The 19,691-nt window shown below is 42.2% G+C and overlaps 1 protein-coding gene across 2 annotated transcripts in view; it reads left to right on the top strand.

The window, feature by feature from the left end:
- adamts3 (ADAM metallopeptidase with thrombospondin type 1 motif, 3) overlaps positions 1–17,099 on the top strand; it is a 129,250-nt gene extending 112,151 nt beyond the window's left edge. For both annotated transcript variants that reach the window (XM_053871529.1, XM_053871527.1), the window contains exons 20-22: positions 6,252–6,459; positions 11,693–11,810; positions 13,148–17,099. In XM_053871529.1, coding sequence (XP_053727504.1) covers positions 6,252–6,459; positions 11,693–11,810; positions 13,148–13,611 — 790 coding nt within the window. In that variant the 3' untranslated portion in view covers positions 13,612–17,099. The remainder of the gene's footprint in view (positions 1–6,251; positions 6,460–11,692; positions 11,811–13,147) is intronic.
- Positions 17,100–19,691: the final 2,592 nt, after the last annotated feature.

The raw sequence follows: 19,691 nt of genomic DNA, 5'->3' as shown, positions 1-19,691 counted from the left end.
GGTGATATTTAAGAGCTATTTTCAAAACAGCCATTTACCTGCGTTTTACTGATTACTCTAGGGACACTAGCGTCTCCATGCTTTGACTATCAACAGAAGCACATCAGCACTGTTATTTCTTGAACCAAACAAAAACCATCCTGAAAAGTGTAGTAAAACTCAACCACTCAGTTGATTTAAAATGTATCGGTATATCGTTTTGAGTCTGTACTTGTGTCAGACCTTATACTGGATTAGAGGAGACGATAGAATAGAATAGAATAGAATATATATATATATATATATATATATATATATATATATATATATATATATATATATATATATATATATATATATATATATATATATATATATATATTATTATATATATTATTATATATATTCTATTCTATTCTGAGGAAATATGCATGTTTGCAGAACGATATGAGTAAATAAATCCTCCCAGTTTTGGGACGAATATAAAGCAGGGTGTTGTAACGTCTGTGATTGCTTGTTCCATATGAGAGTTAAGGGTGGTGATGGGTCTGTTCTTCAGCCTGTTTGTAACTACAGCTGAAGCATCTCCCGGAAGGAAGCAGCTCGACCAGCTGGAAGCCAGGATGAGGACTGTCCTTCAGGAGATTGTTAGCTCTGCTGAGGAAGCAGGTGGAGTAGATGTCCATCAGGGATGATCTTCTGTGCTGCTTTGAATGTCCTCCGTACCAGGCTGTAAAGCAGAACGTCAGTATGCTCTCGATAGAGGAGCGGTAGAAGGCCAGCAGCAGCTTCCTCTTCAAATTGTTCTTCCTGAGGCGGGCGGGTCAGTTTTCTTCCTTATGAAGTCGATAAATACCTCCTTAGACTTAGTGGTGTTCGGAGCTAGGTTGTTGACTGAACCACAGGTTGTGAGTTTCTGGACCTCCTCTCTGTAGGCTCCCTCGCCTCCCTTTGAGATCAGACTGACTACTGTGGTGTCGTCAGCAAACTTGGTTATGATGTTGTTCCTGTGGGTCGGGCAGCAGCAGTCAGAGGTGTAGAGACAATACAAGAGGGGGCCCAGCACGCAGTCTTGGGGCGGACCAATGCTCAGCGTGTGGGTAAAGGTTTGAGTTTTGTCCTGTTGTGTTGGAGGAGCAGCCTCTCGAAGCACTATAACACCAATAACCTCCTCTTGGATGGAACTTTTTGGTGTCCATGACTAGAATGAGGACAAATATATGAACTGAGGAAGCAAGAGCGTCCGAAAAGCCCTTGCGTGAGATTCAATTACTGAAGAGGAAGAACACCACACAAAGGGCTCTTTAACTCAAATGCATCATCGAGTGCTTCATTCTGCTCAAACATTATGTCAGGTGTTACAATCGCAGCAAAGGAGGGATCCACAATCTGGTGTGGAAACTATTTTCTTTTTTCCTCCTTACAAAAATATGTTTCAGCGGCACTGGCCTTGAACACACACTGACAATGTGTGATGTCGCTCGTGTTGGCAGCTTGTGCACCAAGCTGTCGTTGGAGTCATCTTGTAGTACACATAGCTCATTTATCACAGTATGCAGTTTTTAGTTTTCCATTTGGAGCGCGGATATGTAATCATTTACGACACTGAGGTTGACACGCCTCGTGATTTCTGCTCCTTTGTCCATGAGCCGACCAAACTCCTGCCTTCCTTTTAGCTGTTATTACAGCCCAGTTTCATTGGTGTGAAACCTCCACTGATAACGTAAAATAGAGCATCATAATCGTCAGTGTAGAAATGTGTTCACCCACAACAAGAGCCCATTAATTCAGTTTGGTGACAAGGCTCGCAGAGATGGACTTCTATTTGAAGGCAACACTACACACTACACGCCTCAAGTTAACTTCAGTCTTGAGAGAGAAATACACGCTGAAATGGAATAATAATCAATATCGAAACGCTGCTTCCTCAGTGATCTTTGCTACGCGACGGAAAAAGTGACTGAAAATAATTATATGTCACATGCAGTAGCAGCAGTTATCTGGCGTCCGATGCAAGGGCCGACATTTATGAGAGTCCTCTCTTGATAAAGTTTGAACCTACCTCACAGCCTTACGGGACGGCTTCCCTCAATTGGAGACTCACTTCCACCTCTCATGAACTATTGTCCCTAACTCGACCATCATAACTGTGTTCACATCTATCCAACTGACCAGGACCCAAAAGCAGCCCATTTACCTGTTAAACTTTCATGCTTAGAAAGCACTGAGGTCTCAAGGTTACAAGATACCAGAACCTCATCAGTTTTACTCTTCTTCCAACTGCTGTGAGCCAATTCTCCATCAGCAGAAGAAAACTATTCTCTTAACTGAGGAGGTGTTTTTTGTGTTTGTACCGTACAGAGGCTTTAATGAGAGGCTTTTAGGGACACTCTACTTGAAGACAAGGTTGTCTTTTATGAAGCTGTGGACCATAAACAAGAAATGGAAATCATGTTAATTGAAACCATTTGGACTTGACATACTTTTAGTAAACCGAGCGATTCGTCTCTAATGAGTCTCTGATCACTAACATATTGGGCACGTCATCATTCAGGGGAGCAGGTGGTTTGGAAGAGCGCAAAGATCAAACACTAAAGCACTTTGAAGAATGTCTCTGAAGCATTTGCAGTGCTCATTTCCATGCAAGCTGAGGGAGGCATTGGAGCTCGGTTTACTCCATGATGGGTTTAGGGCCACTCAGGCCATCAAATCTCTCAAAGTAAATGAATCTGACTTTCCAAATTTCCAAAAACGTTGAATGTGTTCAAGTTTTCAAATACAAACTGTATTGGAGAACAGAAAATCTAGAAACACAAAACCATATTTCAAGAAGCTGCAATTCAAATCTTCTGAAGCTAGACAAGTCTGCACAAATCATTTAACAACTATTGTAACAATTATTAATGAGGGAACCCTGAGTCTGATGGTTTGGAGGAGACAGTATGAAAAAAAAATGCATATGAAATACACAGTGATAAATAAACAAATCAATGAATAAATAAATAAACACAGAACTAAAAACATAAATAAATAAATTATTCTGATACTACAGTTTATTTATACATTTCTACACTTGTGCTAGGTTTTTTTTAACTATATATTATTACTATATATTACTACTATTATTACTATACATTATTTTCTGTATTTAATTTATTTTGCATTATTGTATTTCTTTCTTCATTCAATTATTGTTTTACTTATTCACACATTTCTGTATTTCTATGATTTATTTATCTCCACATTTCTGTATCCACTTTGTAGGAAATTATCGACAAATTGTCAGTTAACCTGCATTCTCAGTCCTGTTCAGGGATGCAGGGAGTGCTGGAGCCTGTCCCAGTGGTCATTGGAGACCAGGCAGGAATACATCCAGTCCATTACAGGGCACACACACACACCAGTCACGCACACCAAGGGGCAATTTTAGAGTGTCTTTCAGAGTGCTTTCGAGGAATGTGAATGGTCATTGTATGGTCGTAAGGAATGTGTCTCCTCATTGTGGAAAATCTAGGAAAAAACAATAAAAACTTTTCATGATTTGCTTTGACTTCTCCGAGAACAATAGTTGCTTTGTTAGCTTGATGTAGTGTCACCGCCTCCTCATCTTGTGCCCTGCTGTTTCTCCCTGGCGTATGTGTCCCTGAAACAGCAGGGAATTCTTGTAAAGGTCTTCACCTGGACACAGAATTGTTATTGTCATAGTTCTGAAGGCAATATTTCAAGAGGTCATTTGGCATCAATAGTGCTCATCTCTTCGTTGTAAAACACCTGTGCCCTGCGGTGCTGCCCTGTCCGGACTGTGAAATGAGTCTTTAATAAATGACATATATTCTGATCACAGCCTTTTGGCGGCGTCACCTGCTCATTCGATCTGGGGGCGATGTTGTCTGCTGATTCTAACTGGCAGCTGTCACGTACGCTCATTCACAAGGCAGGACATCCTCTGTCTCCCAAATACATGACCACCTGGCTCAGACTGCATCCACCTGCGGAATCAAACCAATGCAAGAGCAGAGTTCAAGAGGTTAAAGTCAGCGCTGAATTCTAAGAATTATTTCCAAGTGCACATTGATTACAAAGTTACCTTCCCCATCTTAGTTATGAATAGCGGAAGGAAACATTTGCTCGGGTAGATATTTTCTAAAAAAGTCTGGCTAGTTTACTGGAAAATTACTGCTATCAACCTCTTTCATTAGAGAACAGGACAGCAGAGGAATGGAAAACTGGACAAATAAACCAGCCACCCTCGAGTTCTGGAATTGGCTTCCTCCGAAAGGGAAATGATTGTTTTAATGCTTCACTGCAAGTCTTTGTGTCGATTGTTTCCAGCATATCAAAACAGACCTTGTAGGAAACAGAACTGAAACAACAGAAACCACATACAAATACACATATGATCTTGTAGCTGTGTGGTCATTTTCATGTTCAACCTAAATATTCAACAAAATCTATCCAGCTCATGTCTGTTTACTAGCCTGCTCTCAAAGGCTCTATCAACTTGATCTGGAGATACTTGCTCCCTTCCTCAATATTCCAAAAGTATCGGTGTCTCTTCTTTCCTTTTTTGACACTCCAACGCAATTGAATTTTTCATTTTCACACAGCGGATAAAACAAGTTCATGTGTTTATATCCCCACATAAAAAGAAGAGAGAGAGATGGAGCCAACAAGAGAACCAAGCTCAGTACCAGGACCTGGTGGAGGAGTGCAGGGAGAGGCCTGAGAACCTTCTCTGAGCCTATAGAAGTCAGGTGTAGGGCTTCCGTGCAAAGCCTTTAGTCACTTGGGCATCATAGGGGTGGTGTGGAAGAAGGCCATTAAAGCCACCAGTGAAGCAGCAGAGAAGGTCACACCGTGGTTTTGGATTAAGAGGGTTGATCGTGGACTGATGCGAGTCGGGATTTGGTCTGCCTTTGTATTGGTGAGGGAGTATGATGTTGTGAGACCCGAAACACTCAGTGATCGCAGGATGCACCACTGAAGATGCGCCCCAGTGCATCCATGAGGTGTTCCCTGCATAGCAGTTATGAAATTATTCCCAGTCTCCATAGCCCAATGCAGACTTGCTTTCTTTTAATACCTCTTGCCAGTAAATCGCAATATGTTAACTGTCCCCAGATATGTGAAAACTTGCTGATTTATTATTGCATTATCTTTCCAGTCACTTTTTAGACTCACCTCAGCCTTTTTTTCCATCAAGGATGTGTTTCCTCAAGCAAATGAATACTTCCTTTTGTATCATAATTTTATTGAAGTGATGCTCCGTGGCTCAAAATATCTTACAAAACCAAGAATAAAATCCTGGAACATACTGGCATCTTTACGAGTCTGTGCTATTTAGAATGTGACATTGACATTGACAGCACTGATGACTAGACGAGGCTTCATGAAACAGTGTCCTGATTTTCACAGGCCACCAGATGGCGCTGTCTGCTGCACTGTCTGGACCTGAACGCCGCATTAAATGAAACCTCACATAATTTCTAAACCAAGAGCACCATCTAGTGGCTCCTGAAAATTATGACACTGTTTCATCTACCCTGCAATACTGTTTCATGATACCTCATCTACCCATCACTACTGAACAGGTAGTGACACAAGTCTGCATGATGTAACATGAAAAATCAAGCAAAAAAAGACGTATTAGACATTCACTGTTGGTTGTAGTATTTTGGTTTTATTCCCAACATCTCAACTGTTGTTTGAGAATTCAGTAGTATAATTTATGATTTTTGATAGACCATTGATACCAGATTGGTCATGTGTTGGTCTCAGGAGTTTGAAAACGAATGATAAAAATACAGAGTGTAGCGTAATACCGTCAGTTGCAGCGTAGCTGCAAGCAAGATCTCAGTAAATGTGGCATCAACATCCGCTGGCACAAACCAGATACACAGCTTTTTCAGATGTCAATTCCACTCAGCAGGGTATAGCGTTGATAGCTCATGAGACCTGGAGGTCCACAGCAAATGGAGATGGCCCACTGAATACCATTGTTGTTGACTGAAATCGGAGATGTGAAAAGCAGTGTGATTGACTCAATTAAATGGAATTGCAGGAAACAACAAGAGTTGTTGTGGAAGTGGCCAAGTACATTTAGAAAGGGGAGGCATAACAGGACTATTGTGAGGGCCCTACCAACCAATGTAGAACAGCGTGGGGGAGGGAATACTTCAGTGTTTTATGAAGTTAACAGAAGGAAGTTTTGAGACAAAATCAAACTTTACAGTATCCATTTTTGTAACACTTTCTTGAATGTTGTCCGGCAGATGGATCTCAGAGGACTGGGAGCATTGTACCAAAACTTGCGGCAGCCTGGGATTTCAGATCCGGACAGTTCGCTGCATGCAGTTCCTCCATGACGGCACCAACCGCTCCATCCACAGCAAATACTGCAGCGGAGAGAAGCCGGAGAGTCGGCGATCCTGCAACCGAGTTCCCTGTCCTTCTCAGTGGAGGGCTGGCGCCTGGTCAGAGGTACCGCCAACCCAGCATAATTTATTTTTAAAGTGCCACTTTAATGCAGTTTTAATGCAGCTGTAGTTTTATTATTTAGTGTTCCATTAATCGATCCCAAAGCCATTACACTTCAAGGGGTCTTATACGGAAGTGGAGATGGCTTAGTGTCAGCCATTTCAGCTATAAAAAAGTTCAGCCCAGCAGTATCAGGAGATCAGCGGCAGGTTGTATGAATATCAAGAAGAAAATAGATTATATAGTTAGTGTGTCTTGATCCGGTTATATGACAGAACCAGAACAATGCTGTCAGACACAGAACTGACATCATTGCAGCGAGGATTCGATAAGGACTTGAGCCCTGACAGGAGAAGAGGGTGATGTGGACGGGGCTCTCATTAGTAAGCCTGACATGTGGGGTCCTCGGTTCAGTCTCTCAGACCCGTTAGATCAGTTCCTCAGCAGGACACCGGAGGATAATGGCTGTACATCAGGTTTGAGTCTTGATCCTTCATTCATGTGCTGCTTTCTCTCACAGTATGTATTGTAAAACCATGGTAACATACATTATACAGTACATGCAGCTGCATTATTTACTGCTCGAGCAAAAGGAGGTGTATTTCAGTGTGCAATGCAAGTGTGAGTGAAGCTTCCTGTCCAGCAGCTAGTGGAGACTTAGTTCCAGCATTTTAAGCATGGATGGGCAATAAGTCCAGATGACTCTTGATGTGATGGTGCAGCAAGCTAGTTAACTGATGAAGAGTGAAGGAAACAGTTGATCTGTGCAGCTCATTGATCCAACACACACTTGATCGAGTCATTGCATCTGAAGCCTTTAATCCGTTAAGTCACATTTCAGGACACTTCCTGCACCGTTTTGTACTGACCAAACAACATTGCTCCCATAATAATGAAGCTTTTAATGTTAAGAAGCCTGGCACTAGCCAACTGTCAGCTTTTTTTTTTTCCTTGTTTTCACATAAATAAGTTTGGTACAGTTAGAGTGAGACAGCTGATGTTAAGTGTTCCCATTGGATCATGGGCATTGTGACATCACAATTCTCTCTTGCCGGTTTCAGCTATGGCCAATGTAGGTAACCACCCAGGGCACAATTCCCAGTTTCCAGAAACAGATAACACATCATGGAGGTGGACTTTAACTTGGCGGTTTTCTGAGCATTTTGAATGCGATTTTATTTATTTATTTTTAGTTCCAATAACGCCACAGCGGGCAGATGCCCGATTCACCCCACCTAAGATCCGCCGCTATCTGAAACATAGCACTATAAATAGCACTTTTGAACATCATCCGAAGTATTGTAAACACTTATGTAGTGTTAAATGTCCTGAAAGTTGACATTTTTAACGGTTTATCGGTTTTCTGAGCATTTCGAATGGAAAAATCGCAAAAGCAATATCATATTAGCTGAAGCATTTCACTGTCGCCATCTGCTTTTCCATGACAAGTTAGTCATGACAGCTTGCTGCTAAGGCAGGAGGGGCCTTTTTTCTACACAATTTATATGCTGTTTTATTTACCGAGCAAATGGAAGTTGTGATTATTGCAAAAGTAAAAAAAAAAAAAAGTAAATAAAGAAAATCCTCCTTTAGATTGGACTCAGCCACACATATTAACTTTATTCCTTCACTCGCTCTAAAACCTGTGCATACAGGATGCTGTAATTCACATGTATGAGGAGAGTGTTTGTTTGATGATGCTTCCTGGCATCTGCACGTGTTCAGAGTTTCTGATCAAGAACAGCCACGTTCATGCCTGAATCAACTAATTTGAGAGTGTGCTTTGTTAAGAGCTTTAGAGTGCGGACAAATGAGAAGCCAGCTGTCAGACACCAAGAGGGTCTTCATTCGTTGTTCTGCACAAACCTCATTAGGTGTGGGAGAGTCTTGAAGTCCTGGTGGGATTAATATTGTTCTCTCGTCCGGTAGATGTGACAATGCATCACGTTGTGTTAATGTCTTTACACCTCGAACCAAAGCACCGATTTAAAGACTCATTCGAAGACAGGTGCTGAATAAGGTCTTTTATTTGCGTTTCTATTGAAATGGTTTTTGTTGTGATTGACCAGGAAAATACCTATGTTTGCTTTTTAAGATCTAGATCTTGAAAATTCTCTAAAAACAAATGACATGATAACTGTTGTCATGCTAATATGCATAAATGCTAATATGAATCAAGTTCAAGTACCTGCTAGATTCATGTATAGTCCATATCATTATGGAAATGTCATCACTATTTATGTCGATGAATTCAGACACAGAATCAAATGAAGAGCTTAGTGGCATAATTTGCCTTTGCTAGTTCAGTCAGGGATGAAGTGCCATGGTATGCGCCAACAGATAAGTGATGAATCAAGCGAGATCACTTGAGTCTATCTGAGATGGAATTTGGCTGGACTCCTGCGGAAGCCCTGAACTCTCCCAGACAGGATGTTTCTGTCGTCCAAGGGCACCTGCCAACAATGTGTTCAAAGCACATTTAAATACCAAAGCATTCAAAAGTGAATAGCTTTTTTATTCAATGTGTCGCCCACAACCGGCTCTGCTGCACTAAAGCTGTTTCTTTTCTTCAAGCTCTATTCATCTTCGGAAACCTCGGACGCTGACTTAGTCTCGACACTGATAAGCAGGAAGCAACTGAAGTGCTGGAGCCCTTCTTATTTCCAAAGTCTTTGTTAATGTTCAGGAAATATTTGTATATAGTTTATTATATTTTTGTATTTTGTTGAAGAAAAAGAAAGACTTCTCAATATAGAGCGGGTTTGCTGCCATTTTCCCCACACACTGAATTGTTCAATTCTGTTTGACTTTGGGTCGCAGCCATCGAGACCTTGATGCCTCTTCATTTGGAAGCCTTGTCAAACATCCCAAGAACAGCCTGGAGAAGTAATCCAACAGTGTCCCGGGTCTGACATGGGACCTCGATACATGTGGATGTGGCCAGGACCCACAGCTCATAGGTCGTTGGTTCGATGCCAGAGCCAGAAGTGTTTATTATTGTTTGTTTCAGACAGTGGCGGATCTTAGGTAGAATGTTTCAGACAGTGGCAGATCTTAGGTAGAATGTTTCGCACATTGGCGGATCTTAGGTAGAATGTTTCAGACAGTGGCGGATCTTAGGTAGAATGTTTCAGACAGTGGTGGATCTTAGGTAGAATGTTTCAGACAGTGGTGGATCTTAGGTAGAATGGTTCAGACAGTGGCGGATCTTAGGTAGAATGTTTCAGACAGTGGCGGATCTTAGGTAGAATGTTTCAGGCAGTGGCGGATCTTAGGTAGAATGTTTCAGACAGTGGCGGATCTTAGGTAAAATGTTTGAGACAGTGGTGGATCTTAGGTAGAATGTTTGAGACAGTGGTGGATCTTAGGTAGAATGTTTCAGACAGTGGTGGATCTTAGGTAGAATGTTTCAGACAGTGGCGGATCTTAGGTAGAATGTTTCAGACAGTGGCAGATCTTAGGTAGAATGTTTCAGGCAGTGGCGGATCTTAGGTAGAATGTTTCAGGCAGTGGCGGATCTTAGGTAGAATGTTTCAGGCAGTGGCGGATCTTAGGTAGGGGCGAATCGGGCATCTGCCTGAAGCGGCGTTATTGGAAGAAAAAATGAATATATATAATCTCACCGGGGGACAGTCGCCATGTTACACCGGTGCAACACACGACTGTCACGCTCTGACACTGACAGTAGGACTGGAAAATTAACTGCAAATGAAAATCAGAATCTTTCCAAACCACGAAACTACTGCAAAGTGACATGACTTGATGCCCAACAGAGTATTATAACAATAGCATTGATTGCCATACCGCAGCTTGGACTGGACATAGATCGGGATACTTCATGTAGCGCAAAATGGCATGACACTTAGGCTGTCATTCAAAAAAGGCAAGTTTCATATATTCAACTGGGTGGGAGGCATCAGCCAAGTAGGTTCACTTGAGGACCGGCACTGGTTTCAGACAGCGTGCTCATCTTACCGCACACATCACATGCTGACTGGTCGACTAACCGTTTAAATAGTCGGTGGCTAGTCTGTAGTTATTAGTTGCAACTAGTGACTGATCAGCTTCTCATGCTTGTTATTAAGGATGGCACTGGACAGAGTTCATAATGCCTGTGATCCTGTTCTTTGGTCATAGCTCAAATCCGCAGGAGCATGGATCGATCAGGAAATCCAGAGCTTTGCCTTTTGAGTCAGCTCGTGCGTGGTCATTAACGAAGACGTGTCGCCCGTCTGTGTGTCAATCTCATCCTCCATCCTTTGCTCATTCCTCCAGTTAGGGCATGGACACACCTCAATCCATGAAGGAGCATTGCTCTCCTTCTATCTGATTCTTCTCCTGACACCGTCCCCCTCGCTGCGGCCCATTCAACTGACTGCTGGATGTCTCCGAATCATGTTGACGACAAATAGCAGTGATCCTGAGGCCACTGCACCAAAAATAAATGAAAGTTGATGTTTACATTCTGCTCAAATCAGCCAGAGAGATACATCATTTTTGTGAAGCTGCTGAACCAATGAATTTATGCAAGTTTTGAACAGCTGTACCGGTGCGAGGGCTACAAATATGAGTTTCTGTCACAGTGGAAACATGGCTATATGTGGATGTACTCAGATTTCCCCAGAGTGTCAGAATCAAAAATTGCAGTTCGCTCTAAGCTGCACGTGCGCCATTGCACACTGTTGATACGATCTCAGCGCACAAAAATATCTACGCTGCACAACAAACATGAATCCTGAATGGAATATAAATTCTGCCTTCTTGCCGTCAAGACATAAAGCCTTGTGACATTAGACCAATAAAATGAATCACTGACTGTCATATATATATATATATATATATATATATATATACAATTCAAAGACAATTGAAAGGCTTTTATTTCTACCTTTTTATTGTTTAATTTCACACCTTTTCAAATCCTTAATCTGAATTATACAAATTCCCATCTCTGTTTTAAAGGCTTGTAAACTATTGCAGCAGTAACCACAGCCGACGACGAGAGATCGCTCACAGTGGTCCAAGTGACTGCTCAGAGCATTTGTGTGTTTGCTCAGACACATTCAAAAATCTGAGGGAGCACTGCACTCTAGTCAAAAGTCCCAGTCGGAAGACGAGTGGAACACCCCATGAATGTCTGCAAGGTTGAGGGAATACATCCGCACTCTGTCTGGGGAATTGGTATGTTCCTCCAGGCAACTTCTTCCTGTTTCATCACTAAAATCATCGCCCACAGTGTTCCGTGACTTGTGGTGATGGAATGGAGCGACGACTGGTCACTTGCCGGATTGGAGACCAGTGTAGCGGGGACAAACCTGAAAATGTACGAACCTGCAGACCTGGACCCTGCCATGGTGAGCATCTCAACTTAACACCTGTGGTGAATGACTATCCATCACATTTGTGGTCTGAAACTGAGATGTGAATGAAGGGAGTGGGAAAGGTTGTCGTCACCCCAGCAGTTGTGCGTAACACTGTCCTCCAAAATCAGAGACAGAATTCAGATTAAATAAGCTCAATGAATGTGAAAGCAAACTTTTCATGATCATTTTATTAGTACGCTGAGAACACTTTGAACCACAGTAGAAATACAATGAGGAATTCAACACTTTGATGGTAAATGGCCACACAGGGTAGTAGTTTTTTAGATTTAAGTCACTCGTCTACTCACTACAACTGCATGAGCAATGCAGCCTTTTAAGCTGTGCCTAAATGCAGGCAGTGTATTTCTGTAAAACTGAGTCTGAAATCAATGATGTTGACTTTGTGTCTTTTGTAAATATGCTGAGTGGAGAATATTGATGACTGGCTGCCATTCTAGAGTTAAGTGGGATTTAATGCCTTGTTTCGTTTAATTCACGACATACACATACACAGGTCATGTCCTTGTTGACAGAGATAACCAACGTATTCATCTCGAAGGGGCATTTTGAAGCGTTAGTTATGCACAGACATGAGATTTAGTGTGTCCACAGGGTGTCATGGTTAAGGCCTTCCAACGTTCCCATTGGCATCACCAAAAGGGAACAGATCAAGGGCCCATTAAAATGTAGCTTCCTGATTTATTAATGTCTTTCAAATAATAAAAACCTGAACACGTGAAAAAGTCTATTGTTTTTGAGGTCATGAGATCATCTGCCTGAGTAAGAAAGGTTCTGAAGGTATTTGAACGGCATCTTCAATATGTACTCATGAGTTTCATCTGAATCCAAGAAGATTTTGAAAGATTTGTTTGTGTCTTACATAAAATGAAATCACTAAGTCTATGGAACTAACTCTATATGAGCGCATGTATATCACGCAACAGTAGATTTATTAACTTGAGTCCACTTTATTTTTTTTCTCTTGAAAAAGCTCGAATGCTCAGTGAAGCGGTTTTGTAATGAGTCCTTCATTGATCCTCCGTTGAGCAGATCTATAACTCCAGCGATGGTGTGACTCAAATCATGAGTGGGTTTATGACCAGAGTGTACTCTGAGGGTGTGGAACTTGCAAGCCACTGCAGAAGTGTCAACCGAAAACTTGAAATGTATTGCTTCACTTCTTCAGAGCTGTTTGTGCCGCCGGGCTCTGGGTGTGATTAAAGGCTTTACCTCACCGATCTGCAAATGTACACATATCGGCCTTCTCTTTGTTAAGGTCACACTGATCTTAATCTCAGATCTGACTTCGCATCCCCTTTGACTTTCAGATGAGCCATGCAATGGAGACAAATCTATCTTCTGCCAAATGGAGGTGCTGGCGAGGTACTGCTCCATCCCTGGCTACAACAAACTCTGCTGCGACTCGTGCAGCAGGCGCACGGGTGCCTTCTCTCTCTTCTCGGAGGCGGCTGAGACAGAGGAGCACATCCGTTTCGGCTCTGCCTCGCAGCTGCTTGAGACCCTCACGGCTTCTGTCGCTGCCAACGGCACTCGCAACGGTAAACAAATCCTGGGCAAAGGATCCGTGACGCAGGGCAACTCCATGAAACGCACCACCCCAGTGACCATCAAGAAGACACCGGCCAAGACCACCACGGTGCCAAAGCGAGTTCCAAGGCACGCCGACCTCATCGCGGATGCTTCATCCCTGTCAGATCCGGCTCCGGGTCAGAGAGCTGGCAGCTTCACGCACAGTCAGTGGCCTGCGGTAGACTCTGAAGTGGAGAGATGAGAGTGATGCCCTTGCGCTATAGGACTCAAAATGTACAATAGGTATCCAGCTTCACCCCGAGTCTTCTCACACCAGAAACAACTTTTTTTTTTAAAGTGCTGGTTCACTTTGGCTCTATAATCACCCATTTTCTCGAGAATTTCAGTAAGACTTCAACACCAATTCTCACTGCAACATTTTTTAAACCACAGTATCAAAGAGGGAACAGCAACTGAACAACCTGGCGAATCAATTGACACAACACTGGGTTCATTACTTTAACTGCTCCTTGTTAGTAAACAAACAAAGCTGCAAAAAATACAGCGCCTCCTGTTGTTCAATAGAACACTGTGAATGGCCGTATCATAATAGTTGGCTGCTGCTGTCCAAAGCTGTGTGTACCTCAATAGGCTTTTTTTTCCCACAGTTGTTTCATTTTATTGGTGCAAATTATGGAATCCAGACAGTCTCTAACTTCACATTTGAGCTCCCACTGAATTCAACAAATGGACGGAAGGGACATAGCCTCACATACAGTCTGAGTATCTCTTTGTTTTAAACTACAGTCCCTCTGAGAGCACAAATGAATCTGTTCCTTTAGTGCAGTAGAAGAGAAAGCAACTGACAACTAGCAAGTTAAAGAACAGCTTGCAGTTGGACCAATCAGAAGACAGCAATTCTGGGTGAAGGATGATTAGTGTATAGATGCTGACATTTAATTTCCTTTCTCCAGAATCTTTCTACACAACACGATCCTGGGGCAGACGCTCCGTCAGTCTCGTCCTGTCCATCAAGCTCAGCCATTGAAAGCAGCTGTTTAAACTGCAGACTGTTTCTCTCGACGTCGCCACAGACATTCAACAATCATTCACACTATTTATTAAAACCTCTGTCAACTCAGTACACAACTCTATCAGCAGAGTCATTCTATTGTGGAGGAGTGGATGATAATGGCCCACTGTTTATTTACTGCAGGCGCCGACAAGAGTCACTTTCGTGGTGACAATTACCATCAGTTCAGGGAGGAGACAACAACCCTCAAAGGCTGCTGGTAATTTCCAACACTGCGTGGTCGGAGAGCCAAATCTGAGTCGCATCGCTCCAAAGTAGCCGACCCATTCTAAGGGAATTCATGCCATTCAAAAGAGAGAAAATCTCCGCCTGGCAATAAAACATAGTCAAAAGAGTAAATTACCAATGAAAGATTCAGTAACTGCTGCCAACTCCGAACATGATATTTGACTCTTTGTAGTCAAGGAGAAACCGATGGCAGCTTGAAAGAGAGACATTTTCTATTGTTGAGACGACACAGCAAGAAGGTGTCTGCCTTCTCTTTCTGCTCCGCTTGTGTTTGATCTTGTCATTTCATGACTGGAGTCCCTGCAGAGCATGCAGCAGGGTCTCTGAGCGGTGGCATGGAGGGAACATGCCAACGGATGCACTCATTACGGCTGAGTCTGCGAGGAAATGTATGCAGAAGGCAAACTATACCTCCAGATGAAGAGAAATGTGGCCAACACCTCTGTCATACAACATGCTTTTGTTTTTGGTGCTAGAAAAAGTGAGACAGGTTTTTCAACCAACAATACCAAACTTTTCATTTACTTTTCACATGACTGACCACAATTTTTTTGTCTTCTTACAGGCTATAAGAACGAATAGGAAATGACTTAATAAACCAAAGAAATGGGTGCTGAATAATAGCAGACCAAGTCAGCTGAGTTTGTCTACCTCACAAGTCACACAAACATTCTGTTTACATCAAAAGCAATATCGGTCACAGAGAACTGAAATGAGTGAATCATGGCAACTCTTGGATACTTGACTCTAGGCTTCCCATCAGGGGTCCCCACTGCTCCTACTTGACAACACATTCTCACTCTCACTCCTGAGGCATCACTTATGGACTGTCGGGACTTTGAACAGAGTCAGTTTCAAGCTCTCATTGAGAACATCAGATGTGACTTGGCAAATGCGATCGCTGTCGACATTGAAAGCTAAATGCATTCACATGCAACTTCTGCATCACTTGGGGACAGTAGTTGACATTACCTTTTGCCTTAGGGAGTGAGAATGCGATTGTGGTCATCCATCTTCGTCTCATTCATATTCATGAACCTCATTGGTTGTCTTCCTCTTTTTACTAGCATCTCCATTCTGAATATGATAACAAATGTGAACCATGGAATGAATATAAAGTTTTGAAACGCATTTAGTTGCAGCCGACCAACCAATGTGTGTTCGGATCAGCTGTGCTTAGCGAAAAAGTTGCATTTCTTATTTACTACACTGAGAAAATAAATGTATGTTTCTGCCCTTAACCAGGGTTTTTTTGTTGGACAAAACTTCAAGTTACAGTTTAACATATTATGCATCAACATCTACACATCTTGAAAATAATGCTCCAAAATCATTTCTGCCGAGATCAGCTGATAAATACTCATTCATTCGATACACTTGAAGCTGTGTAATCATTGTTGACAAAAGCCGTGCCAAACTCCCATAGAAGCCGTGGAAGCGTCAATAACCCTTCACACTTCCAAAATGATTGTTTCATGAGGCTTCCAGCTGATTCCACTCCATTAAGCCTTGTGTTCTTTGTGTTTCTCATTTTTATTTAACAGTGATTTGTTATCTGGGGTTGAAAAGTTTGAAGGGAGGAAGCTTAGAAGATATTTATTTAAATAAAGAAAATAAGGATTTCGTCTCAACCACATGCATTTGACTGCAATAACAAGAACACCACGTTGTGTTTTTCTTCTCAACAAGGAAATAGCGGGCAACTATTCACACTCACTCCTGTGTGCCAATGTATAAAACATGTATATAGCATTGAGTACAGTTCTATTTATTAAAACGCTAGAGGGCTTTTTTTCTTTTTTTTTTTTTTTTTTTTTGTTTACAGTATGTGCAGTGCCAAATGACCGACAAGCTCGTCAACAGAAAACTGACAAAAACCTTCTTTACTACAATTGTTAGGATAGTAATGACATTGTTTTCTCGCAAACAATTAGTTGTAAATATACCTGCTCAATTTTGAGATGTTATTTTGTGTCAGAAAGCTGTTTTTTCCACAGCTGTTTTGTAGAAGTCTTGAGGAAGCTGTTGTGTTACGGCGATGTGTGCGGACCAGATAAAGAGATGCTTCACTTTAACCATTAAAACATTATCAATGTAGGGTTATTTTTTGTTTGTTTTGTTTTCTTAAACAGTATTTGTAGTGTTTTCTAACCATTTTACATTTCCTCCCAAGTTCTTGTTTACTTGTAGCCTCTAAAAACATTGCTGCTATTGTTATGCAGAGCTTGTAATGATGAGATAGTTGTAGGTCTTGACAATCCCTGAACCGCAGACAGATAAACTGCATAGGATCCGCTGGTCACCGTTCCCTGTAAGTCTCCGAGCTGCTTTGGTTACACATGCGAGTCACTCTGCTTTGTTTGCTTTTCTATGTATTTGTGTAGATCAAAGTGTACTACTGAAGCTGTTTGTAATATTGGGGAGCACATAGAAATAAATGACATGATTAACAACATGTGTCTCTTGGTCCATTTCCCACGATATGGAGCTGCACTAATAAACAATGTTTAAAAGTTACACCCAGGCTGGCAAAACTAAAACAAAAAAGTCACTTAAAATCGATTTGGAGGTAATATCTCTTGAGATGTTGAACCCCATCAACACATTTTACTCCAAACACACAGAATTCAGGTGGGTGCGAGAGAGGGAGGAAGAGTGAAGATGAAGAGTAGAGGTGATGAAAACAAGAAGAATGCAACAATGTGTGGAGACGACTGTCAGAGGTGAGTCGTGTGAGAAGGATAGCCACTAGCAAGAAAGACACAGAAGTGAGCGCTGCCTCAGTGCGTCATTTCGAACTCTGTCTATCTCGGTCTCTGGTCAAAATCCATTTGGCTTGAGTGCAGCAAGTGTTTGTGTTGATCTTGTGTCCACAGAGAAAAAAGAATTTATCAGAATGTAGCATCAGTTCTATGGGAAAGTTGAACTGTCGACCTCAGATTACTAAGAACCCAACACACCGATCTGTGCCAGTGACAAACAGTGTCTTACTTTGTGGCCATGGATGGAAGGATGAGGTGGACTGGAGATGTGGGAGGAGGCGAGCAGCTTTCGGAGGGCGTGTCCTGGCTGTCAAGCGGGACATGTTGGCAGGGACGGAATCGCTGCGTCCAGGTGGAGGTGGCGTCCTCTGAGCTGTCGAGTTCAGTTTAGATCATATAAGATAAAAGGCTGAACTAACTAATGATTATTCTTTAAAAAATAAATAAATAAATAAAATTCTTCCCTACACGGTTTGATGTAACAAATTCCAGGACGCTGCTTTACGAAATGTACAGAAGCAATTTCTCATTCCTAGTGCTGAAAATATCCCCGCAGTATTTGCTACCGCATCATGTCAGCACATCAGGTGTAATGATGGATGGGTTGGTTTGAGGACACCTGCCGCTTCTTTTTCCTCTGCTGAAAAAGAAAAAAGGAGATGCAATGAAGACAGTCACATCTGAGCCCAAAAACTGTATACCTGGCCATGTGTGGTGTCATTCTTTCAGATGATATTTTATTTTATTTTCACATTCTGCATTAACACATTGGACCAAAAACTACTCAGAAAAATAAACAATAATTCTAAGAATGAAAAAGGTTTTCTCCCTGTGAAAACCGCAGATATGATGAAATCTACATGATGATTTAGATAAAAATGCCAGAAATGCCCCAGGTGTTTTTGAAGATGTCCCTATCCATTAGTGTATTAGTGTCCCGCACACGCATGCACAGTATTGAAAGGTTCATGAAACAGCGTCCTGGTTTTCAGAGGCCACCAGATGGCGCTGTCTGCAGAAAAATGTCTGGACTTGAACAACTTATTCAATGAAAGTTTCATCAGTCCCGCAATACTGTTTCATGATACTTCATCTACCCATATCTACTAGATAGTGCCCCGAAGTTCCTGGTGGTGAACCACACCACCATGATTCAGCACCCATGCTTGTTACAGCTCACCAAGAAACTTATGTTGGTAAAATGATGCGCTAGTGAGATAGATGAGCGTCACAAACTGCCGAAGTCGATCAACACTTTTTAGAGGACACTTTCTTCAAGTTCCCTACATCACCTCAATCTCATACAGCAGACCTCACCAGATCATGACACCACAAAGGAGAGGTCTTTTACTGCATATATGTTTTGCCTCGGTTTATTAGTCTCAGTTGAAAGAATTAAATATGGACACATGAAACATTTACGTCATTTCTCTCAGAACATTTATTTTCAGAAAAGACACCATCAGAAACAATGTCAGTATGAGGTCACACTTTCATCTAAGCGCAACAAACACAATGGGAACAGACCTCCTCTGCATGCTCCTGCATCCTGACATCAGTAGATACACTTTGTCTCTGTTGTCACTCACGTCCTGTTTCCCAAATATGTGCTGGAAGAAATTGGGAGGAAACATTGCAAATGCAATGCTTGGTGCTGGAAGAAAGAGTTCTGCGGTGGTGTGTTCTCGCCCGCCTCACTTTCAAAGCCGTGAATCCTGACTGGAGCAGCGAGTCAGTTCCCAGGGATTATCTGCTCCCCTTTCAAGGTGCAGATTCAGATCCAGGGAGGACGAAGAGGGGGCTTGTCCTAAACATACACTGTGATCATCTCAGACTCCAAATTAACCACCATCATTAACCTCTTGAGTCGTGAATCATTTTTGACTCTCACTCAGATGTGGAGACCAAACACTCCTTGGATCTGTGAGCATCCTGGGCCACACTGTTCCTGTCCGTCACTACTGTGTAGATTCAATGAGTTACATATCGGACTCAGTCACTGAAGACAAAAGCGTCACATGATGGGACTAAGGCGGAGCCCTTTGGAGGTCAATACCAGAAAAACCACTCGAGTAACAGAGGCCAATTTACCAGTGTGGGACAATCTGGTGCAGCGGACTGGACTTCAGGCTACAGTAGTGCAGGGGGAGTGGTTAGCCCATTGGTTGTTATGGGTCAAGACATGGGGAGGGACTTACAGGAGGCAAGGGACGGAGCAAGGTACAATATTTAATAATTCACAACAATGAAACCAGAACA

This window comes from Synchiropus splendidus, chromosome 7 (genome assembly GCF_027744825.2).
Source record: "Synchiropus splendidus isolate RoL2022-P1 chromosome 7, RoL_Sspl_1.0, whole genome shotgun sequence".
Lineage (NCBI taxonomy): Eukaryota > Metazoa > Chordata > Actinopteri > Syngnathiformes > Callionymidae > Synchiropus > Synchiropus splendidus.
This window is presented reverse-complemented; position numbering and strand designations above follow the sequence as displayed.